Source organism: Rattus norvegicus, chromosome 7 (genome assembly GCF_036323735.1).
Source record: "Rattus norvegicus strain BN/NHsdMcwi chromosome 7, GRCr8, whole genome shotgun sequence".
NCBI classification, from domain to species: domain Eukaryota; kingdom Metazoa; phylum Chordata; class Mammalia; order Rodentia; family Muridae; genus Rattus; species Rattus norvegicus.
This window is the reverse complement of record NC_086025.1, coordinates 29,612,574-29,637,582: the sequence shown is the minus strand read 5'-3', so window position 1 is coordinate 29,637,582 and position 25,009 is coordinate 29,612,574. Positions and strand designations below refer to the sequence as shown.

Sequence of the window (25,009 nt, the reverse complement as noted above, 5' to 3'; positions counted from 1 at the left end):
ACTTCTAGTTGTTTTCCCTTTTTATATATTTGTGTTATATTAATATACTGAGTTATAGATAAATATGTTAACTTAATTTTTTATTAAAATGGCAATTCATTTTTAATTTTTTGAAATGAAAATACAAATCACATTGTTCCCTCTTCCTTTTCCAACTCCTCCAATGTTACACACCTTTCCTGACACTTGCTCTCTCAGATCTCAATCCAGAGCCTCTTTTTCTTTAAAACACATACACACACACATGCACGCACACATACGTCTACATAGGTATATTCCTAAATATATAAACATAGTCTGTTCAGCTCATATAATGGTACTTGGACATATATGACCACAATCACTTGGTCCTGGGTAACTTGGAGCAAGGCTCTTGCCTGGGGAAGATGATTTCTCCCACACCCGAGATTCCTTAGTGACTTGCGGTTTTCTTCTAGAGTTGAGTCTCTGGAGACTTCCCCCTTGCCTATTACCATGATCTGGATCCTGAAGAAGAGCCTGTAGCTGCCGTTTTACTAAGCCAGCACAATTGCTAATTGCATCACAACTATTTATCCTTATACCCACAGAAGTAAGGTAGCTCAAAACTTCCAACAAACAAACAAAAACAAAAAACAACAAAAACAAACAAAAAACAAAACAAAAACAAAAAAACCCCAACTGTTTTGGAACAGATGATTCCAATATAAAACTCGCACAACTGATCAAAATGCAAAGAACAAGTGAGCACGTGGCCCCACATCAACTGATCCATCTATACCACAGCCCCTGCCATGGCTCCACAGTCCCCACGGACCCATCCACAGCACAGTCCCGCACCTAAGGCTCAGGGATCGTCTCCCAAGAGGGGGCAGAAGAAGGAGCTTGCGGAACAGGAAATCTGTGGAGAGAACACCTCCCACAAGTGTCAGGGGAGCTACACCCATGAAATATCAACAGATAGATGCCTACCTCAGACTAAAGGACAATTCATTTTTCAGAAAACCAAATGTCAAAGTCTCAATAATTGGTCTACTGGTCCAAATTTTCCTAGTAAAATGGTGTTTCTTTAAAAAAAAAAAAAAAGCAGCCCTTAATAATCTTCCTCTTTCGACTACTGTTGTTTCTGTGAGGCCACTGTGGTTTATGTATGGTCTTCGTTTTATCACAAGAAATACTGTAAAGACTTATACTCTAGGCTCAAGATTTAGGAAAACAAATGGTACTGTGGTATCACGTATCCCAAGTATAACAGACACTTTCCCCTAAAAATGTAAGCAGTGAAGACTACACGTGGCCCTGCCCTGGATACCCCAACACGCAGAGGAACGGGTGACTCTACCTCCTACTGGTATTGAGTCCTCAGTGCAAAGAGTGACTCAGGAAAAAGCAGGGAGCGACAGTAGAATTCACACTGGGAATCCCACTGAGACCCTGGGAAGTCTACTAGAGGTCTAACCATGCTAGGGAACACTCGCATGTTAGAGTTGTCACCAATGAACCATCCACCTAAATTCTATCACATATCTCTGAGCTACAGAGAACACGTCAAAACCCACAGAAAAGGGATGGCACTGTGACAATGGTGGTTTTCTCGCTTAGCCACCTGCAAGTTATTTCTGAACATCTTGTCTCTCCATACCAAAGTCAGCCAGCTTTAGTTCTCCTCTTTCATTAATGAGGAGGTTCTGTGGTTTCAGGTCCCGGTGCAACACTTTTCTTCTATGGCAATATGCCAAACCACGGAGAATCTGGTACAGGAACAGCTGCAGAAACAAATGAAAAGCAGTCTTAACGGGTCTCACTACAAAGAGAAATCAAGTAAAGCCAGTTAAAGTGACATAGTTTCATCTTACGGCTATTTTCTGAATTTGACTGTTTACTGTTCAATGTAAAACTTAATCGATTAGCTTTTAACCTAATGATAATCAGGAAAATAAATACTACAAATAAAATGTTGAACAACATAAGTTCAGTGGTTAGGGGCCTAGAGTTTGATTATAAAATTCTATTGTAACAACCAACCAAACCCCCAAACCCCGCCACTGATTTCCTCCTTCTAAGAAACACACACACACACACACACACACACACACACACACACACACACACACACACTTCCCTGATGATCTGGGGCAGCATCAACTTAAAAGGGCACCATATTTGGTGGTTTTTCAGAAGAGCCAAGCTATCAGAAGAGAAAGGTGCTGTGTAGCCCTGGCAAGCCATTTGCTGTAAGAGTAAGTGGCTTCCCCCGCACTGCCTGGGCACTTGACTTTGAGCGCTTCCTACTCACTCTTCAAGCTCCACTGTGACTCAGAAAGGGGCCCTGGCACTATTGTACTCTGAATGACAGAAAAGGGACTACTGTAAGGTTAATGGCCAAGGGCTCTATGTATTTTAGAAGAAGGAAAGCATTTGGGTTCTTTGTGGTTAGCAGAAAGAGACTGCATAGAGAGGACGCAGCGTGCATCCACTGCAGAGGATGCGGAAGGGCCTGAAAGAATTCTTAGACGCTGTTTCCAGAGTTGCCACTGCTCTGTTCTGAAAACTCCACAATTATTATCTCAGTATCTGAACTTTCTATCCGTGGGAAACGTGAAGTGTGATTTTAACAGACAGACAGTAAAACACTTTCTTTCCACCTTACAGCCGCCATATGCGGCCGCATGCACGGACTTTGCAAACCTTTGTCAATTATGACAGTTAAACTCTATTCTGTTTCCAAATTATTGCTTCAAGCAGAGAAAACAAAATTAACAGAACAAAAATTCACAAATGTTATTCATAATATCTTATAAAATATAATAAAGTATTTTTAAAAAAACCCTCCTAGAACACATGGAAATCCATTCAAAGCCCTGTTCTGCCTGTTTTCAGAGCATTCTGTTAGTAACAGAAACTGGCTTTCCTCTGGATCCACCGAGTTACTATTTAAAGAAAAAAAGTTAAATTTACTATTTACAGAATTAGAAATGTCTCAACCACACACGGCACAGTGCCTTCTTCCAAAATAAGTTTCCAGGAACTGTTAATTTTGCATAAATAAGTCTTTGATAAATTTAGGGTATGCCAGTCTGGTCAAAGACGTCTATTGTGAAAATTCAGCCATGTTAAACTAATTTTATTTAAGTAACTTTTGAGTCTCATCCAGCAGTAGGTGTCTTAGCAAACTTCCCCAGCGTCACCTCTTAGATAACTAATGCTAAGAGAACACACCCATTTTCTTCTCATCACACAGATCAATATTTCTAGCTCAGCTATCAAGATACCTATAAGTTTCTGACCTTGTCCAGTTGACTATTTCAAATGCTACTTTAAATATATTAGTGACGTTTATCCTTAAAAAGGACCTTTCACAGTACAAACCCACCATTTATATTTATCTTAAGGGCTTTTTATCATTTATCTTAAGGGCTTTTTAATCCAGAATATACTTGGCTATCCATCCTACATATAAAGGATTGCTCTCAAAGAAAATGTCAAAATGTAAGAGACCTTGGAAAGGAAGCAGCACCCCACAGGGTCTGGTTTTTAACAGCTTAGTACATCCAGCAGCAGACGCTGACTAACTATGCTTAGACACCAACGGGAAATCACGTGCGGGGCCGGCCTACTTGCCCGGGCCATACAGCCCGCTGCGCCTCGCGCCAGGCCAGGCCTACCTTGACGTTGTGCATGCTCATGATGCTCCCACAGTCGTCCATGTACTGCTTCAGGTCTTTGTCCTGGAAAGACACGTACGGCACTTCAGCTGACCATGCCTTTGGGAAGGCATGGCTGGCTAACTGGGGAGCTTTCTTTTTTAAAACGTTAATTTATATGTTGGGGGTGCACACATATGTGCCACGGCATGCGTGCGGGGATCCGTGGACAACTCCAGGGAGTTGATTCTATTCTATGTTAAGTTCCAGGCACAGAACTCAAGTTGTCAGTCATGGTGGTAAACACCCTTATCCATGGAGCCATCTGCCCAGCCCAACGGAGGTTAATTTTAGAACGAAGTTGCTTTTCAAGGAATCATACAGAATTCATCACACCACATTTAAGCACCAATACTTAAACAACAATGTCCCTGAGGCTGTTGAAAGATCCAACGTTCTATTATATCAAAGCAAAATAGAATGCTAAATTGTATTAAATGCTTACCAGGTACTCAAAGACCAGAGTCAAAGACTTGTCCGTGTGAACGATGTCATGCAACGTTACTATATTTGCATGTTTTAAGTCCTTTAACAGTGAAACTGGGAAACAAGACAAGAGAGGGAATTATTTAGTCTATGATAGCCAGTCTATAAGAACCCCAAGTTTTGAACCAAAGTTGACTGTGTCTAAGATAAAGTTCGAAGTTGAAATCAAGACTGACAGTGGAGGCAGTGAAGGCGTAGGACTGATGGTGGAGGCAGCGGGGGTTCCTTCTCTGGTTGTGTGGTGTGGGTCTGAGATTGTACTTCCTGAAACTCCCCGATGGTACAACCAGGCATCTCCTAACTTCATGTCCGCTGTTTGAAATTCTGACGCCAACTTTCATATAGAGCACAGCGTGCCTTTTATTCCATGCTTTTTGTGCTTTCGTTTTGGTTCTTTTTCCTCCCTGTTTATTTTTATTCTATCTTATTATTTTTAAATGTTTACTGGTATTTTGATGAGACAAAAAAAAAAAGCAGTGTAGATCTGGGTGAGTGAAGAAGTGGGGAGGACCTGGTGGGTGATGGGCATGGGGGTCATAATCAGAATACATTGTATGTGCTGTATTTATTTTCAATTAAAAAAACTGATTTTTAAAAACAAAATGATCATGTTTCTATGCTATTTGTTTCTTATATTCAGTTAAACTTATTGATGTCGCTAATTTATAGTTGCCATAACGATATAGAAATTTTTCTTAAGTCTATATTTATCTGTCAGAGATTTTAACGGCTTCGTAAGCATTTCACTCTAAGTTAGACAATAATACAATTGACTAATTCCTTTCTGTTGAGTATTTTGGTTTTAAAAACTAACATTTGAAAGATCCAAGAATGACTTCCAGGGACTGAGTGTGTCTCTAACTGAGCCCGTTTTACAAACAGTACTCTTAACATGACTGAGACCCAAAGTTCTATGGAAATACTGTACCTTCTCTTATAGCTGTACAGGGTGCACCTTCTTCGTGTTCCAAGCGGATCTCTTTTAATGCCACCAAGTTCTCTGTCAACTTACTTCTCCCTTTATATACCGTTGCATATGTGCCCTATAAAATATATTTTGAGGAACATTTTAAAAACGTGATAGTTGCCAGGCATGGGACAGCATGTCTTACTTCCAGCACTTGAGGGACAGAGGGAGCCAATCTGGCCAACATAGTGAGCTACAGGGCAGCCAGGGCTACACAGTAAGGTTCTGCTCAAAATAGTACAAAGGGCCTTAGCCTCAGTTTCTACCTTCTAAGCACATTAAAGTCTGTCTTATTTTTGAAAAATCATCTTAGTTCCCTGCACGCAAAATCCGTATCCCTACCATACTATGGTGATTCCAAAATATTTATTCTTGTGTTATTTCAGATTAACAACCGGATCAATGGATTTAATATCAAAGGCACTTAGGTCATGAGACATAAAAACCACAGGGTGCTGAGCACTGGCAATAAAGACGTAATGATGATGTTCAATTATGAAAGCCTGATTCAGACCTTCATGTTCCTCAATAATCTGAGCATGTTGGCTCTCCTGTAAGAAGCTCCCTTAGGGCTTGCCTACTGTTCTCCTGCCCTCCCTTGCTGTGGAAGGCGGGCCATTTATAAACTAACAGCAGTTCCCGCAGAAGCAGCAAGCAAGCTCGAGGAAGCCAGAGCCTGCGGAATTTCCTCTGGTTCTTGTCAGAATTAGGTATATAATCTTTTAGGTGGTATCTAGAACCTTTATTTTCCTAAGTTGGAAAAAATTATGGCCTAATTGAGAGTTTAAATAATAAGAAAATGCCTTACTTTTACAAATAAGAGAGTATACTCACCTCTCCAAGCTTTTCCAATTTGATGTAGGTTTCCATTTTCCCAAACCCAATTTCTGACTGAAAGCAAACAATTCGGAATTTAGCATCTAGTCTTAAAACTTTACTTCTTCTTTATCTTCTAACTCTAACAAGTAAGAAATTATTGAACAGTTGTCAAGTTTTAAAATACATGCGATGTTAAAACATCAGAAGGTTTAAAAACATCAAAGTTTATAATTAAAATAGTCTGTACAAGAACCGGCTAATTTTCTGTTGGTGAACATTTAAACCTCTAAGACTTTTAAGTATCACAGGCATTTAAACCCTGACCAGTCTGCAGAAGTTCCTCACAAGAACTGTTCTCAGAGTTTTGATACAATGATGCATACATGTCATGCTAAAAGACACATTACAACACCATGCAATGTGGTTTTAGAAAACCACAATTTTTAGTCACAGGTGGTATTATTGAATGATTTAGTGGGTTTTTTTTTCCACCCTTAATGATTTTTTTTTTGTATGTATACGGTATTTTTCTGAAAAAAAAAATAGGATACTAAAAGTTTTAGAGTCATTCTGTCTACCGTATGCATGACATTAAGGCCTTACTTTTTACTATCAAAACATTTACTATGAAAACATTGGGTAAAATGACAACAGAAATGTTCCCAATACAAGTGAAGCTTTAAGTTTCAGTCTAGAAAATGCAGTAAACATTTAAGGATTATATAAGGTACGTCATTGTGTGACAGCTGGATTCTGGATTCTTTTTTATGCAAGAAGTTTATGTAAAACGCTAATTACCAAGGTCATAGAAACTATACCAAAATGCTTTATTTATACATGGGCATCCTTAGAATTCAGATATTTTAATTCAAATGGCAGTGAATTTTTCTTGTTCCCTATTACAGAAAGAGCAACACTACATTGAGAATAAATTCAAAGTACTATGAACAAAACAGTAAACATCACTGAAATAGTTTAAAATAGCTCATGGGAAAATGTCAAGTGTAAGCTAAACATTTTCCTCTCAGGAATAGTGACTTCTTTTTTCACTCATCTTGTTAGAGTGAGTGAATGCTACCATACTCTGGAAACATTTGGTCCAGCAGTGATTATGACAAAAATATTGAGGTCTGCTATAAGGATAATACAAAGTACTATCAACAAAATGAGGGCTATATAAAGAAAATGTTTTAGAAATTACTATAATTCCAAGTACATGTGGAACAAAGTGGAACAGATGCATCCAAATTGATATTACAGAGTTGCTCTTTAGAGAATGAAATATAGTGACATTATTAGTACATACCACACACACAAATACATGTCCATGTGCACAAGTTCACAAACACACATGCACATTTAAATACATATATACACACAAAAAACTATAGCCAACAATAACTGTAAATGTCAGATATGTAATATAAATACAGATATTTGTAATATAATATAGATCCTTGTTGATAAATATGGTGCTTCCTCTAGTCAAAGCATACTGTACCCAGGTAATGAAATGACACACTGTACCGGATAAATACACAGAATATGCCAGTTACAAATAAACATATATCTAGAAGAAAAAGTGAATGGTAAATTGTAATTATTACAGTTATGTTTGGACAAGTAGTTAGTATACAAAAAATAAATGACATTACTGAGTTCCATCCACGTGGTTGGCCAGGAAATTCAGACAGAGGGACTTATACCAGTGAAGTGGCCATCAGATTCAGAGAATCAGACACACTAGTCCCAGCCCCTCACAGAATTTTCAACTTAGTGGACTCAATGACTATGTCCAAATAGCAATTGGTAAAGTTTTAAATGTAATTTTTAGAAAACTTTGCTTGCACTGGCATCTGTCGAACATTGACAGATTTATTAATCAGTCGGCAGCGTGTTGACTCTCCTACAGAAATCGTTCAGAGGACGAGAAACAAGGCTCATCTATTCCACATTTGCCAAGGACACTGCCAGGTGCTGAGAACACGGAGAAGACAGACGCCATCCCTGCTATCCTGAGTTAACAATGCATACTCAGTCTACCCTGGACTATGTTAGGATATAAAAAACTAACAGACATCATACAGACTATTGGAAATGGCTATAGAACCTTACATTTTATAACACTGTCAAGACTCCATAATTTGGTCTGTATACAAATAAAAGATTTTTATAGTAATTCATTCCAAGAGAATAATTTATTTTGTGACTCCATTACTTCAAGAAATAAGTTTTCACAATCTAAGCAAATTCCTGGTGAGATGACCCTTACAACAAAGGCATACGAATATTAAAATATTATACATAAAATAAGTTACAACTTATAGTAAGCCAACCTCTAATAGCATAACTTGAAAGTTAGGTAGCAAATGCTATGGGAGATTTGCAGCTTACTTTGGATCTAGTGAACCAAAATCCACACAGGAATGGTGACAGAAGCTGACATGACAAGAGGCTAAAAGCAAGCTTGGAGACCATGACACGAGGATGACAGGGTGTAACACTCAGAAAGGAAGGACAGTTAACAACTGTGCACCATACAATGAAAACCGGCAGACCACGACTACATGCGACAAAACAGATAGGCTCAGACTTAACACTGAACACGAGGTGACAACAGAAGTGCGTTTGCACACTGACAGACAGGCTGTAAATTTATAATAGTACAGAGGCTTCATATAATATACAAACGTCTAGCATATTTGTATAAGCACATTCTTTTTTTTCTTTTTTTGGTTCTTTTTTTCGGAGCTGGGGACCGAACCCAGGGCCTTGCGCTTCCTGGGCAAGCACTCTACCACTGAGCTAAATCCCCAACCCCCATATAAGCACATTCTATAACATATATTCACAACTACACAAAGCTCAAAAGATTAAGTGAGAGGACACAGGAAACAGATTCGGGTGTTGTAGAACAGGTTTGTAATCCCAGCCCCTAAGGGGGCTGAGCGAAGTGGGATGTGAGACCAGCCTGATTGACACAGTCAATTCCAGACTAGCAAAACCCTCTCTCGATAAAAATAAAGTATTAAATACTTCAGAAACAATATGAAATGTTTACGAATAATAAGGCTCAGATATAAAATCATACTACGAAAAGAGTATAATTGACACAGTATGACATGTGTGTAAAACTATCTTTGCTATCGGAGAGCGGGGCTTCTGGGTAAGTTGAGGAATGAGGTGTCTTAAGTAAAGAGGAAAGTGTCTAAAGCTTTCATGTATTTACTGGGGAATGGCCACACAGTGTGACAACACCACAAACACACTGAGCTGTAAAGCTAGAGTCTGAGTCCTCTGCTCAAAGTCTGGCATTATCGTCTGGCTGCACATCTAGCCAGCAGATACATTCAAAAGTAAGCTGTAATTCAAGTTCTGTTCCAGTACACCCTTTAAGTATGAGAAATGACGGTAAGTAGCCAATAATGTGCTAAAACTAAGCACATATAAAAATACATATAAAAATAAAATAAAATTCAGGGCTGGGTGCCACCGACTGGTAGAGCGCTTGCCTGATGCATGCAAACCTGGGGTTTGAGAAAGTTATAAAGGGCAAAAAGGAGAGGAAGGAAGAAAAGAAAGGGAGGAAGGGAAGGAGAAGAGGAGGGAGAGAAGAAGGGAAGGGACAAAAGGACAAGAAGGAAAAAGGAGTTACAATCCAGAAAAGCAAGCAAGCTCCTCACAGCGCAGCCAAGGCGGAAACTTACTAAGGAGGCTCTGCGGGACCTGCGGCTCATGGGCTGGTCGAAGGGCGGGCTGCTGATCTGCAGCTTCTCCAGGTAGCCATCGGGTATCCTGATGTCTGCAGGCAGCGACAGCCGCTTATTCAAGTCCTACGCGGATAGATAAGGGAGCAGGGCATTAGGCGTGGGAAGCCATGGGCCCAGGCCCCTTATTCTTTAGTGACAGACAACCGAAGCTGGCTGGCGGTTACAAGGTCACTTACGGCAAAGACACTCATTATAACCAAAGGTGGATAACAAGGTTTGTATAAATAGTTTTAAAAAGACTCAATCGTTTCTTTAGCAAATTTAAGTGGAACTTTACTTTGAAATTATTCTCCATGCAGAAATAAGCAGTCTGCCATAGAACATGATCTCTTAGATCACAGAGGACCATTTGCAGGAAGGAGTGAGCTCTCTCCTTCACCACCTGGGCTCCAGAGACCGAACTCAGGTTGCCAGGCCTGCTGGCAAGCGCTGTCACCTGCAGAACCATCACTTTCGCCCCCTAAAATTTTCTTTTAAAGTGTGTTCAGTATCTTCACAGAAAGCTTTTAACTTACAGGGTATATTGAAATAATAACAGCCATAACAGAACTTCTGTCCATAAAACTATAACATACATCTTTAAAGAAATGAATTATTAAGGGTTGATTTTAGTATTTCTTCATGTGCATGATTTTTTTTGTCAGCATGTGTACATGGGAGCCATCTCTGTCCTGTACCCTCAGAGGCCAGAGGGGAGCACTGGGTCCCCTGGAACCACTGAGAGCTGAACCTGGGTTCTTCTGTAGGAGTGGCAAGGCTCTGAACTGCTGAGCCGTCTCTCCAGTCCCCAGCTCTTTCTTACATGGAGAAATAAATAAATACAGTGTACCACAAAGGAGAAACCAGCCAAGTAAGAAAACGAGCTGGGCCTAGTTGATTTACACCTCTTAAAGCATACATATATAAACAAGGAGGTGCTCGGATGAGCACCAAAAAGGATGGCTAAGGAAAGGTTTATTACAGAATGTGAACTGTAGTTAATGGATAGCTGCCTTGGGACAGTAATTTGAAACAACAAACATTCAGACCACAGCTCACTAAGGTTAAGAAACAGCTCTCGTCTACGTTCCATTTGCCGTCATGATGTTTCAAATGGGCACCGTGTGTTTCTTCACAAACACAAATATTTGTACAAAGGTTATCTTTCCATTTTCTTCACTGGTTACCTCCATCGAGATCCGTCTATGTATACGATTTCTGAGGCAAACACCTGTAGGGGACTGGACTTCATCAGATGATGTCCCAGAAGCTTGGTCACTCTCACCATCTGATCCCATTTTCAGATTTTCATGAACAATATCTGTGTCAGAAAAGGAGGCATTGGTCACCTTTAAAAGAAACTCTTACTATCCAGTATACTTCATTAACATTACAAATAAAAGACAGACACTCGGCAAACAGAAATCACAGTACTGAAAGACACCTATGTGCTGGAATGCAAGCAGTTAACAACAAAACATAAATGCCTTACAGGAGAAACAAGAAATCTCAGGCCAGGTGGGCTGGTTAGGTTTTGGTCAATTTGGTACAAGCTAGAGTCATCTGGAAAGAAGGAAAAGTCAACTGAGAGAATGCCACCATCAGACTGCCCTGCAGGCAAGCTTGTGGGGAATTTTCTTGATTAGTGATTGTTGTGAGAGAGCTCAACCACTATGGGTCTTTACTTGTGTAAGAAAGCAGACTGAGCAAGCCAGTTAGTAAAGTTCCTCTCCACGGTCTCTGCCTCAGCTCCTGACTCCAGGTTCCTGCCCTGCTTGAGTTCCTGACCAGGCTTCCCTCAGAGAGAGATGTGTAAGCCAAATAAACCCTTTCTCCTCAAGTTGATTATGGTGTTTCTTACAAAGCAAGCTAATAGAGAAATCAGTACCAGGATTGTGGGAAACTGTTGTGACAGGCCTGACCATGTTGTTTTGGGGAAAGACGCTTGAGACTTTAGAACTGGAAAAGCCATTAGTGCTGGAAGCTTGGTGGGGGAATTCACTGGGAGCTGGAAGGGAAGATGGTGGAGGAACACAGGTGGTGGAGGCCTGGCGTGTTGTTTCAGAGGGAGGCAAACGCTTCATCGGGCTTCTAAGGTTCTGAATTGAGAGTCTGTGGCTTCTGTCAGCTGAGAGTGAAAAGCAGCTGTGATTATGAAGAGACCTCAGCACCACGGAGGTGAAATCTGGGAAGTGCTTCCTCGGGGTCACCGCAATAAGCTGTGGTCCAGAGGGAGCCAAAGCCTCATCTCAAGCTGGCACGCAGTTTTGGCGATGTGTAATGGTCCCCCATGTGTTACTAGCCTTGGCAGCATGAGGGCTGCAGGATTGAAGGCTTGGCTGAGGCTTAGCACTCTGAGAGGCCAGGGTAGGCTACTGGTGGATGTGCAGTCTCAGCTGCTGCGGTGTAAACCCTAGGACTGAAGGACTCCTGGAGAGAGGCCGGGGCTCAGCCCCGTGTGGAGAGTCCCCGAGGAGCATGCCATGCTGAATGTACAGCCCAGTTACCATGGATACTCCAAAGTCCTGGAGAGCCCAGGACTGTGGGAAAACCGCCAAGGACAGCAGGTATGGCGCTGGGGTAGAAACCTGGTCTTCTGCTTCTTACACCTATTCTCTCACTAAATGTATCAACCTGAGCCTGTGAGGTTAGCTGCTTGTGCTGTGGTCGGCACAACAGGAAAGCTGGGGGAGCTGTCGAGTCTGAGGGAGCCCCAGGATCGTGAGTGAGTGAGTCCCAGATGCTGAACATAGCTATGAGCTTTCATTAACACTGTTGAAGGCTGGATGTCATCCGATTTAATGTAACTGTGTCGTGCCTTTTCCCTCTTGGAACAAGAAATGTGTAACTTTTTTTTTTACTTTACAGAAGCTCAAGTGGAGAGACCTTGGATTTTAAGATACTTTAAAGACTGAATTTTTTTTAAAGTTTTTTTAATATCTTTTAAAACCATGAAACTTTCAAAGATATATATGTTTTAGAGTTATATAATGGTTACATTAGTATGATACGTTAGGGGAAACATGAAAGGTTAGGGTTTAGTAGTGATGTGTCTGTCAAGGTGACGAAGGGTTGACAACTTGACTCAAGTTAGAGTCACTAGGGAAAGTCAGTTGAGAAAACACCTCCACTAGTCTGCTCTGCAAGCAAAGCATGTGATGATTTTTTTTTTTTTTTTGGTTAATAATTGACATGTGAGGACCCAGCGGTGAATGAAAAGGCAAGCTGAACAAGACACTTGGAGCAAGGGAATAAGTAGCACCCTCCATGGTCTCAGCTTCAAATGCTGTCGCCAGGTACCTGCCGTGCGTGAGTTCCTCCCTTGGGTTCCCTCTCAGTGACAGACTGTGACATGTATGTCAAAAAACAAAAACAAAAAGAAAGGAAGGAAGGAAGGAAGAAAGAAAGAAGGAAAGAAAGAGAAAACACCCTCTTTCCAAACTGCTTTTGACCATGGTTTCAGCAATACAGAGCAAGCTATCCATCAAGCATGGTGGCACAGCATTTAACCCCAGCACTAGGGAGGCAGAGGTAGGAGAGGGAAATCCCTTTACATTTTCAAACTATGAATATTGTTCCAAGAAAAATAATTCAAGTTATTATCAAGACTTGAATAAAATTACAGCCTTGACAGAGTTCTTGAGAATTACTGTAACTTCACTCATTTTCCAGATGCCGGGAGTTAGAGCCTTAAAAGTAACCGGCTTCTAGACCAGGCAGCTGAGGCGCACAGCTGGGGTGGAAACCTGCCTGGTCTTTTACTTCTTACACCTATTCTCTGGTTAAATGTATCACTAGGTCAATACAAAAATGGAACTCACTCATAGGACAGTCTTAAAGTATTTCAAAAGCTGCTACCCATCCGTAGCAAGACAGAAGTGGTGGCGCATGCCTGTGACCTGGAACTAAGGCACAGGATGGAGCAGAAGACACCAGCTGAGGCTACAGCAAGACGCTGCCTTGAGTTCCAAGCATTACTCGCTGGGTATCTACGGCAAAACTAAGTCTGTGCTCTCTAAAGTACCAAAACTCTGCTGAGAGCAAGTGCACAAGTTCGAGACCTGCCTAGACCAACTGGAAAGGCCATGCGAGCTCAGTGACTTAGCATTTCTGAAGCAAGCCTTAATGAGGCAGCAGATTCAGTTCCCCAGGACTAACAAGCGACCAAAACCAGCCAGCCCTGTCCCACAAGGACTGCCAAGCAAAGGTGTCCATCTCAGGTACGGGTAAACACTGAGAACCGTTTGACTCGGCCAGGAGACTCAGGCACGGTAATGAGCACGACTGTTTCTGTTTCCTTCAGAGTACAAGTGAGGTCTGAGAGTGAAGGCTGATGTCAGAGCCTCACGAACTTGTAGTAGGGTAAAGAACTTTGAGGAAACCGGAAGCGTATCAAGAACTAGAGAATACTTGCTTAGTCAAGCTTGTACCACTTACTAGTAAACTGACAAAGACACAATACACTGATAAATCCAATCAACATTACTAACATTTTCAATGCTACTTTCTTAACTCGAGACCAAGAGTCTCAAGAACAGATGTTTTTATGTTGCTCTTGAACTAGAAATGTTTCTTGCAATTTTTTTTCTTTTTTCTTTTTTTTTTTTTTTTTTTTCGGAGCTGGGGACCGAACCCAGGGCCTTGCGCTTGCTAGGCAAGTGCTCTACCGCTGAGCTAAATCCCCAACCCCGTTTCTTGCAATTTTAAAGGGTTACTACACACAGAAAAAGAATATTCAACAGACTCCAGTCCATACAACCTAAAACATAACTAACTCTTGACTACACTGCCAACAAAATTACAAGCCAAGACCTGATTTTTTGAAGATAAATACTCCCTCGTGACTGGCTTCAGATTTTTGGCACAGTATGACTGGACAGGTTGCACTGTCCAGACATATGCAATGGTGCACCATCACACAGTGTTATCAGTACTGACACATGATGCAAATAACATCATCGCAGAGAGTAGACAACCGTAACAGGAAATCAGTTAGGGGGTAAGGACTCTGGAGCACTCATTACCTTTGGCTTTTAACTTAGCTTAACTCTAAAGCTGTGCAATATAAACTACAACCATAGCTATGTTTAACAACTCGTCTCTCTGACTATGACACTCATCTCTCACGAACCAGGCTGATGATTCCGGCGCCACTCTCTGTGCTGTGCTGACAGGGATAAAGGCACATTTCTCACAGATGAAGCCACACTGTAGAGAGGCTCATAGTCTTAAAATTAGGGACAAGAACCGGAAGTAACCTACTGTAGCAAGAAATAAAGCAAACGGTGGAGTAAGACGTTCGGGAACTGTAGTAAATACATCTATCTAATGGGGTAATGAAACAGCTCTATTTAAAGTGATTTCTAAAATGAAAACATAATTCTCCACTATCAAAAAAGACGCGAGACATAAAATACACACAAACTCGCAGGTATCTTTCCTGGATATTTCAAAAGCACATAAAGGCAAAAGAGTAACAAGCCAGCTGGTAACTACTTCTTGTACTGTGATAATGCGGTCGTGACCCGAAGCACGCTGAAGTGGTACCCACTCTTCTGGATGAACAGACACGGAAGCATCACTTTCTGCGGTGTTAGCACCCCATCTTCCTTCCTGGGCTCTACATGACTGGAGGAGATCTGACAGTGAAAGAGGCCGGCTTTCTTCATACACTCACGCCAGCGCGCATGTCCTCCAAGCACACTGTTAAACACAGCAAACCAATAAGCACGTTACCTAATCTGCTTCCATTTCTGGGCATTGCCATAAAGGAACCAAGGCTTCCTCCAATAACGCTGTGGGGTCTTCGCAGTGGGGGCTTCTTGAAGGACCCTGTGTACTGATGGAGGAAGGAATGCATGCTGTGAGACGTTGGCGGCCTGCCATTCTTCACAATGGGCTCTGTGGTTCATGGCATCCAAGAATCATTCCACAGCCATCCCAAGAGTCAGGATCACAAGAGAAGGGTTAAGAAAACAGAACAAAACACAAGGCTGTAACAGAGATCGTTTACAGGTAAGCTCACTTCTTTGGCGACTCATTCAAAGTGCAACAGTTAGAAAGGATTTCTATGAAAACACATTTATAGAAAAGACCTTAACATTTTAGGTTGGTCCAGTGACCAAAGCTGTTTAACAGCTACTAATACGCCCCCCCCCAGGTTTCTTATTATCAAATTACTCACATCTTAAAATTATTTGCAAACCAGTCCTCCATGTGCTGTCTTAACGTGACTACCATGTGTCTGTCGCACACAACGTTAAATATGCCGTAGAATATAACACACGTAATTCTTACCAAAAGGCATCTCATCTGTACCTCTACTACTAGACATTCAGAAAGGTGTGTCAGTGAGTGAGTACAACAGAAATACTGAGTGTGCATCCGTACGGAGGCTGAGATTACTGCCCTGAATATGGAATCCTGTTATATAAGAACCTTTAAACAACCAGAGACACCCTACAGGATGATAATACTTGATAACCAGTCAGCTATGAATGAGGAAGTCTCTTAGCCGTGTTTTGCTTGAATACCTACTTCAATTTCGTTGAGTACATTCCTAAAAGTGAAACTGCTTGTCCATATGGTAATTCTATGCTAGGCTTTTAGAGACAAAGAAATAAATTAATTTGACAATTTAAAAAGACTAAAGGCTCAGGGTTGGGACCATAGCTCAGTGATACAGTGATAGCCTAGCATGTGTGAGTCCCCAAGTCGAATTCTCACACTACAAACAACTAACTGACTGACTGACTGAATGAATAAATAAGTAAATAAATAAATAAATGAATAAATAAGTAAATAAAAATAAAAACTTAAAAATTTCTAGTCATCTTTCCTAGAAAATATTTTAGGAATACTTTCTTATTCTTCCACTTATAAATTTTCAATTTATATTTAAATAAAGCTGCTCTAAATTAGGGCCGGTATGTGTAAAGTGGCCAAGATTATCAATTTTAAGCTTATTTTTACATTCTGACTACCAATTCAGTAAGTAAAACTCAAGATTCTTCTTTTCTAGATTTGATCTACCAGTCACTGTGCAAACATCACAGCTGCACAGTGCACTGTGAGTTACAATTACAGCACAACATTTTAAGTTTGCCTTTAAAGTGTGATATGGTTATTAAAAGTACAGAAACCTCTCAGATTCTAGTTGGGAGGAGTATCGTAGATAACCACAAGTGCCACGTGCATTTAATTTTTCTAAGATGTTTACAGAATTACAACCCTGCAAGTGTGTACTTGTCCATTATGTTACGGTATACATGTCTTCATATTACGCAAGCATAACAGATGTCTTGACCACCCATGCAATCAAACTAGAGACAGGATATCAAAAATTGGTGTGAGGCAGTTTACTCGGAGAAATAACAAACTACTTCACTTATTTCTTAATCTAGAATGTTCACTGTTTCAAACTGGACAAAGCACTTTTGCTTTGTAAGTTGATTCTGTTTTGGGTAAGCTTTGTAAATAGCACGCTCTACATACATTCGCAGAGTGCTTCGCCATGGGCGCTATCTCTGTGTGCAGCCTACGTTACGTAGTTCTTGTGCTAAAAACAAAACAGGGAAAACGAATAGACTTAAACTCTCCAAGGGGAAAACTGTGTTTAGTACAGCCATTAGGCATTGACATGAGCAAAAAGAGACTCATTTTTGATGAAATCCACATTACACAGAGAGAATAAGCAGCAAGTGACTATGGTAGTTAAGGTCTATCTCTGAACGACTTCAGGTCACTCTGATGAGGAGGAACACCCTTTCTTAGTCTTTCCTTCCTATGGTTTGTCACAAATAAATAACTTACACCATTTCCAAAATATTGGTTATTTTTAACATCTCATCATTTGTTACAAATTAATCAGGTTTTAAAGTAATTACCAAAATATTCCAGAAAACACTCCATTAGTATTAAGTAGCTCTAAAATGTCAGTGCATCGTCCATGACTCAGTTTTAATAGAAAACGTTTGTCTGGTAATCAAATACTCATAGGAATGCATTCCAGAAGTCACTGACCGTGAGGTACACTGTGCCTCTTCTATCTTTGAACATCACTGGCAAGCACACTGGCCAGAATTTCTAGCACAAGAATAAGCAAGCTGGATTCAACTATTATTAACCACCAAGGATCCAATGGGAATCTTTGAGAATAGCAGAATTCTGCTCTGTGTATCGAGCAGATTCTCTTAAAAGAGGAATAAATATTACAAAATCATCTTCAAGAGTTGAGACAAATGTAAATTTTTGCCCCCTATATAGAATGATAACCAAATTATTGTCTTAAATTTCTGACTGAGCTCTTGTCAAAATTTTTTCTCTGTTCTTGTCAAAAATCAGACCATCAAGGAAAACATCGGAAAACCAGGACAGACCATGAGAACAGACCCAAGGTCGCCTGGACTCTGCCAACAAGATGGGCATTGTTCGGCAAGCAATGATTTGTCTGAGGAAGAAAGGCAAGGTCTGTGAAACCTGCATTGGATAAACCGACTTCTCCCCATGGGTGAAGCAGTACTTCAGTGCCTTTGTGCACCTGCAGTCCCATATGATGGCTGCTGACACGCACGACGATACTGCGTCTCTCACCCCACAAGCCTTCCCCTGCAATGAAGCAGCTGATCAGGCTTTGGCCACTGCCAGATATCTCGAACCAGATTTTCAAGCTCAGGCAAGGGAACTCCCCAGACATGGAAAATCATGGCTCGCTCATTGCTGGCTGTTTTTATCTCCCTCCTGATCACTGGGACATTCCTCGGTTTATTTTGGCAACAGTGTTCTAAAACTTTCACCAAGTTGACATTTTAGTTCAATTTAATAAACTCTTTACATTGTTACAATAAAATGTGTGCGCTACTACTTTGCATTGTAAAAAGCACTGTCAAATGAAACAATGATTTTGTCTCTGTCACAGGAGTTCTCAATACTCTGGTCACACTGTGGGACACAAAATAAGAAAATAGCAAATTTCCACACCTGATGATCCTTGTAATACATAGACAGCCAATACACACCTAGAATGCTTAAGACTATATAATAATGCCACGGACAGGACCTTCACAACCTCACTATCCTTCAGTAACTCAGGATACTTAATACAAATATTTAAATGATAATTTACCAATAGTTATTTAACAATCAGTCTAATTTTATAGCATATGTAAGAAATTGAGAGCTAGTCAAAACATAAAGGTACTCCTGGGTGAGGTGGCCATTCCCAGCTGAGAGGAGTCCAGGAAACCAAAGACGTGGATAAACAAAAATAGCATCGTCAACTTACCTGAGAGAAGATGGAAGTGTGTCTGTAAGGTAACGAAGGCTCTCCCCTGCAGAGACTTACCGTTGTCTTTGCTACTGCTCTCCTCTATGGTCATCTGTTCAGCCAGCTCCGACAGGGACTCATCAATAGTCTGGCTTCCCCTGAGCGTGAGGGACAGTCTCCTCTTAAACTTTTTCATCCTATCAGCTGGATATGGCTTGAAAAATTCTGAAGGTAAAGAACAAACAAACAAAAATTCTAGTTTTAAATATTTTATTGCTGAAGAAAAATGTCACTCTGAGCTTAGAGTTTATCTTTAAAATGGGAATCGATCTATTAAGGAATTCTCATTTCCAGCAAATATCTCAGAATCTAAATGTTTTGTTCAAAATTATATAGTCTGATTAGTGCTCTATTTAGTTGCTCTTGTTAACAGCACTATTAATGCTGTATCGACAGAGGGCAAACTTTTATGGAACTCAACAGTGAGACCTTAAGAATGAAGAGGTCAGAAGGGATAAAAGTCCCTAGACCCTGCTGCCCTCTGCAAACTCCAAGTGGCTGTTACTTTGATGCTTACGTCTATGTACAAGTGTCAACCACCATCCAGAACCAGCCAGATCCATGGCCTATCCCATTTTCAAGGTAGGAAAATGCTCAAAGAACTTCCCTGAGCGAACCATCAAACACCGAGCAACAGAACTAAAGACTTAGAGGTAAGGCTAATATTGACTTTTTCTTTTAATTTCAACATCTCTGAAATCAGGATGCACGTAACAATTTACAAGACATCGAATGTAACTGGCAGTCTTTTTCCTGTCTTATTAGTTAGAGGAGCATTACTAAGTGAGAAACAAGTCAATTGCCCCTTTACGCAACTCAATAATTTACCATAATGTCTTTTCTAATGGCTCTTTATGACCTACATGTAATAAGCAAACTTACCGGAGCGCCTTGCAAGCCATCCTAGATAAAAACAAGCCCTTTACCATGCCCTGGTGCTAAAATAAATCCTGCTGTATGTTTTCCATCTGTGTTTTGCTCAACCTCTCACTCTTACGGTATACTCTAGGTTTACTAAATAGGAGACTCATAGAAAGGGTTTGCTGCTGGAAGTCTGGAGAACACAAATACAAATTATAACAGATAACTTCGTATTTGATCACTCCCTTGTATGTATTTACTGTAAGTTTAAAAACATCATACTAAAACATGAAACAGCACATGTGAAAAGGCAGCATTGCAGCTATAATCTAGCATCGTTTCTCTTCATCGCCAAGCTCCAATCGTAAAGCATACTGTTTAGGGAGTCTAAGAAGCAACCACAGCAGAGCTTGGGTCAGTCCTGATACCGAGCAGACAAGTCTGTGCTGAGTGTCTGGGAACTCACCATCCCGTTTACCGGTCATCCTCCTCGCTGTGTCTCGCCTGGGACTAAACCCATCTCCTCGATGCACTGCCCATTTCTTCAGTTATAGAACCCCCACCTGATTCTTTTCTGCAGATCCCAGCTCTCTGGCAGCATTCTAGCTCCAGCATCTATCTTCATGAATATGCTAATGGGCACTCCTGTCTATAACCCCTCAGTCTGTATAAGCCGTCAGGCTGCTTCTGCTGCTGGCTTTTTCTCTCTCTTTGATGTGTGGATAGCTTACAGGCTGTCAGACACTACATGAAGACGAGGTAAACTGGAGGAACGTAGAGGTTCCACATGCAGCTGTCTTCCTCCACGGAGGCTTTATTTATTGTCCCTAGCTGAATATTCAAGCAGATGCAGATCAGCAGTTAAATACAACCTGGTGAAGGACAGAGACTGCTGGGGACTGACCTCGAACACTGACAGTTTGACCCACTCCCACATTACTGTCCCTGCTACAGTAAGGTCCTTCAGGGGACTTAGTAAATCTAGGGCAGAATAACAGCAGCGGAGGCTGTTAAGTAAAATATGTAATAATTACATATATAAGATATTAAAAATAAAATATACAAATAAAAATAAAGACAGGGCAGTGGAGGCTCTGTACAGTCCCCGGTTGCTTTTTGCTCTTCTCTTATGCCCTGCTCAAACTTTATCCTTCCATTGTGAACAGTTCAAAGGCTGTTAACTAACTCAGCAAATGAAGAATACTGTGTCTCCCTCCCTGCCCTCCTGAAGTTTGGACAGACTGAGTCTTACATACTTTCAAAATGGACTCTCATTCCCCTGGGTATTTCTAATAGTTTCAGCAGGACTTCAGTTTACTTAAAGTTATTCCATCATAGGCTAAATGGAAGCTTCGGTTGTGTGTTAGCCAAGGTAATATACAGATGGCAATGGGAAGCAGCCTGGTATGCTAAACCTGATTCCAAAGAAACGTGCTAACTGTAAGACATGCCCTAAATGTGCCAACTGCAGACATGTCCTAAATGTCATCTATCTGCTTCATTCCTGTAGCTGCACCTTCAAAAGAGCTCTGCTGTGACAGTCAGCAACTAAGGCAGGATATCTGTTTCTACCTTAGAGAGTCAAGGTAAACTCCATTACTTCCAACTACCATTTTGCTTCTCTAAATCTTTATGCTACAGGTAGACAAGATGGCTCCCACTATAGTCCTAGCACCTGGGAGGTTGGCTGATGCTAGTTCCAGGACAGTACGGGCCTCACAGTGAATTCGCAGATAGACTGGAGCTACAGAGTGAGGCCTTCTCAGAAGTCAATTGACAGAACAAGAGCAACAAAAGAGACACCAGAGAAGCCTTTCTTTCTAAGGTTAAACCAGTGACAGGCCCAGCAGAGGAGTAACTATGCAGGCTTGGGTCCTACATCGTTTGAGGAAAACCTCATCTGTGAGAAAAAAAAATCTATAAGCCTTTGAAATACTGCATGTGTGATGAGTATCTCTATAAACCTTAGACTCAGTCACACCAGATAATGATTTCCAGTGCCTCGTACAGGCTAGGCACCACGCGAAGCTCAGCCCCACAGCAGATCAAAAGCCTATCAACACTTCAACCACCATTGTCTCTTAACGTACTCATATGGTCCCTCCTGTCTATCCAAGCATACGTATCGTTGCAGAATCCTGAAGGAACTATGCTGGCCACAAGTCTTGCCTATTGTTCTAGAAGGACAAAGGAGGATAAAATAATCACAGATAGCACAGATCAATTACATATAGATGCTGTATTATAATACCATACAGAATTTGGCTATCCAAAATATAGGCCGATGTGGCTAATGAGCACCTACGAAGTGATGAGTCCAAATGGAGTTCTGCTGCAAATGTAAAATATACATTTGGCATGAAAACAAGGTTGTAAAAATATCTTCATAACCGTAAACAAAATCATAAACAAAACAAACAAAACTAAAATAAAGTCCCAGAGCCTAGGGAAGGGTGGAAAGTGGGAATATTAATAGATACAGAATTCCTGGTTCCCAAGAAAAAGACCTCTAGAGATTGAAAAGAGCAGTGGAAACGCTGGAGATTTCTAGGGAAATGTGCTAACACAGAGCATTAAATAGATCTTGGTGGGCTTAAGTAGCTGAGAGATACAAATAACTTCTTATTATATTTGAGTGCATTTGAGTAATAGCACACAACAGGAAAGGATCCACTTATTCATAATCTACAAACAATGAAGAAAATCCTAGCAAATAAAATAAAAAGCTGAGAGCAACGGACATCTGGGACCCTGTCACACAAGTACACGCATGAATACCAGGGCTCTGTAAGTTCTAGAAAAACAGCAAAATGAAGTCAAGTGCATTTTTAAAAATAAACATTGACCTCAAAGTTCCCCGCTCTGATGACAAAGACATGAATACACAAAGACCAACAGGAATACAAAGAGATCCACACCGAGATACTTCTCGTTAAAGACATAGAAATCCCAAGGAAAGAAATCATGAGGCAGCCAGTGTGGGGCTATTTAATCTTCACTAGGGTTTCTAAACATGATTACGGCTGATGATACTTAGAAATTAAAAGGCCAGGAACAGCACATTGAAATATTAGAAGAAAAAAATGTTAAACAAGAATATTACATTCCACAAAACTTTACTTTGAAATGAAAGAGAAATTAAGACATTTGCTCCCAACAGACCTCCCCCCCCAACACACACACAGGAACAGCAGGAAGGAAGGGCTTCCAGGGCAAAGTAAAAGGAGGGTGACGAGGAACCGAAAACCTCAACAGCCAACTTACAGCAAGTGTTAGAAAGAGCACACAAAACAGACCTTGGAAACACTGCACATTTAACGTCTACAGGACCTAAGTCACATGCAGGATTCTTTACTTGACAACAGTACACACCAGCTCTTCTCAAGTGTGCAGAACATACTGCAGACCAGACCGCAAGACTACAAAACAAACTGAAAACATGGTTTTCCTTTTTTAGTATTAGACCCAGGGACATGTATATATAGGCTAGGCAGGGGCTCTACTACTGAGATATATTCCTAGCAGAAGTGTGTGTGTGTGTGTGTGTGTGTGTGTGTGTGTGTGTGTGTGTGTGTGTATGCTCGCGCGCTTCTCTGTCTGTCTTTTTCTGAATCTAATAAAATGAAACTAAGCATCAAACAAGGAAAGCTTACAAGCTTACAAATATGTGAAAACAAAATAAAACAACCCTAACTAATACCATACAGAAGAACTCACACAGACCACAGAACACACTGAGACACAGGAAAACACTAATACAATACACCTAACCTTACGGTGTACAGCTAAGTGTCAAGAGAACTTCTAGCTCTACTGTCTACATCAAAAAGAAAATCTCGAATTAGTATCCAAATGGTACACTTCATGGAATTAGGAAGCAAAGATCCAATTAAACCCAAAACTAACTAAAAGAAGGATACAAGAAAGACAGTGGAGATACACAAGACAGAATTTGGTTCTTTGAAAATGTTATACTGACTTAGAAGACATACCAACTAGAGTGAGGTGGCTCACATCTGCAGCGGATCTGCTGCCAAGCCAAGTGACTGATTTTATCCTCCAGACACACTGGGTAAAGGAAAGAAAAGACCCCCAGGGTTGTCCTTACTGCCACACACAAGCCATGGCATTCAAGTGATTCTTTCTCAAAAAGCAAGCTAGGAGGCTCTTCAGGAACAATGCCCAAGGTTGAACTCTGACCTCCAGGCCATGTCCACACATGTGCACATACAGTACACACATACACTCACACACAGAAGGGAAACAGTTATAATAGTAATTTAAAAAGTATTAAAAAGATAAATCCTTTGGAGTTATCCAATGAGATAACAAGTATATGCTAAAAGCTAAAAAATACTGTTGAATAAAGCTCAAAAAATGTATGTAGATGAAAATATATCCCCTTTCCATGGACTAGAAGATAAATCTATTAAGACTTTTCTACTATTCAAGGGGATCTACATATTCAATATGGTCCCAATCAAAAGTCCAATTGTGTTTTTTCAAAAAAATAGACAAAAGCAAATAGGTATATCTGAACCTCAGCATTAAAACCATGTCATGAAAACCAAAAAGTTCTTGGGGCTGGTGAGGCGGTTCAGCCGGTAAGGGCACTCTCCGCCACGCCAAGCCTGATGACCTGAACCAGAGCTCATGTGAGAGAAGGAAAGAACTGAGCCCAGCAAGTTGTCCTCTGTCCTTCTTCACCCATGTACCATGCCAAGTGTGCCACGCACCCCCAGGGCCCAAAAGGCTTCAAGCATTACGAACTATTGCCAGTGTTCTTGGTTGTCCTCCAAAACTTGAGATAAGACCTTCTTGCTGAAGACGCCAGCCATATGGAGAAAGCAAACTGGTAGTGTCCCGGGAGCGTCATCTCTTCTGGCTGGCTTTCACAGTGCTGAAAGATGTGATGCGTGCTCTCAAAGCAGGAAATAACCATCAGTACTGCCCAGTGGATTACAGTAACCATCAGCCTGGCGAGACGTGTTCTGCTAAGTGGACACAGTATTAAACCAACGCCTAATGACCTTTCATTGTACACACTGATTGAAGCATCTCATCAGAGAAGCCTGTTTTCAGTACATGTCCACAGCCAGCCAGGTAAAGTAGAGAGAGG

General features: G+C 40.9%; 1 protein-coding gene across 4 annotated transcripts in view; it reads right to left on the bottom strand.

Moving 5' to 3' along the window:
* Nucleotides 1-25,009, bottom strand: part of Cdk17 (cyclin-dependent kinase 17) — a 106,632-nt gene that overhangs the window by 40,031 nt on the left and 41,592 nt on the right. For 3 of the 4 annotated variants that reach the window (XR_001838688.3, NM_001108082.2, XM_017594835.3), the window contains 9 exons: nt 19,048-19,194; nt 15,441-15,605; nt 10,892-11,025; nt 9,663-9,788; nt 5,971-6,027; nt 5,098-5,212; nt 4,129-4,223; nt 3,645-3,707; nt 1,622-1,745 (listed from right to left, as the gene is read on the bottom strand). Coding sequence is in view for 3 of the 4 variants with exons in the window: in NM_001108082.2 (NP_001101552.2) it covers nt 1,622-1,745; nt 3,645-3,707; nt 4,129-4,223; nt 5,098-5,212; nt 5,971-6,027; nt 9,663-9,788; nt 10,892-11,025; nt 15,441-15,605; nt 19,048-19,165 (997 nt within the window). In the remaining variant the exon portion in view is untranslated. Of the gene's footprint in view, nt 1-1,621; nt 1,746-3,644; nt 3,708-4,128; nt 4,224-5,097; nt 5,213-5,970; nt 6,028-9,662; nt 9,789-10,891; nt 11,026-15,440; nt 15,606-19,047; nt 19,195-20,356; nt 20,962-25,009 lie in introns of those variants that run through there. The other variant, XM_006241253.5, reaches the window with a different exon arrangement.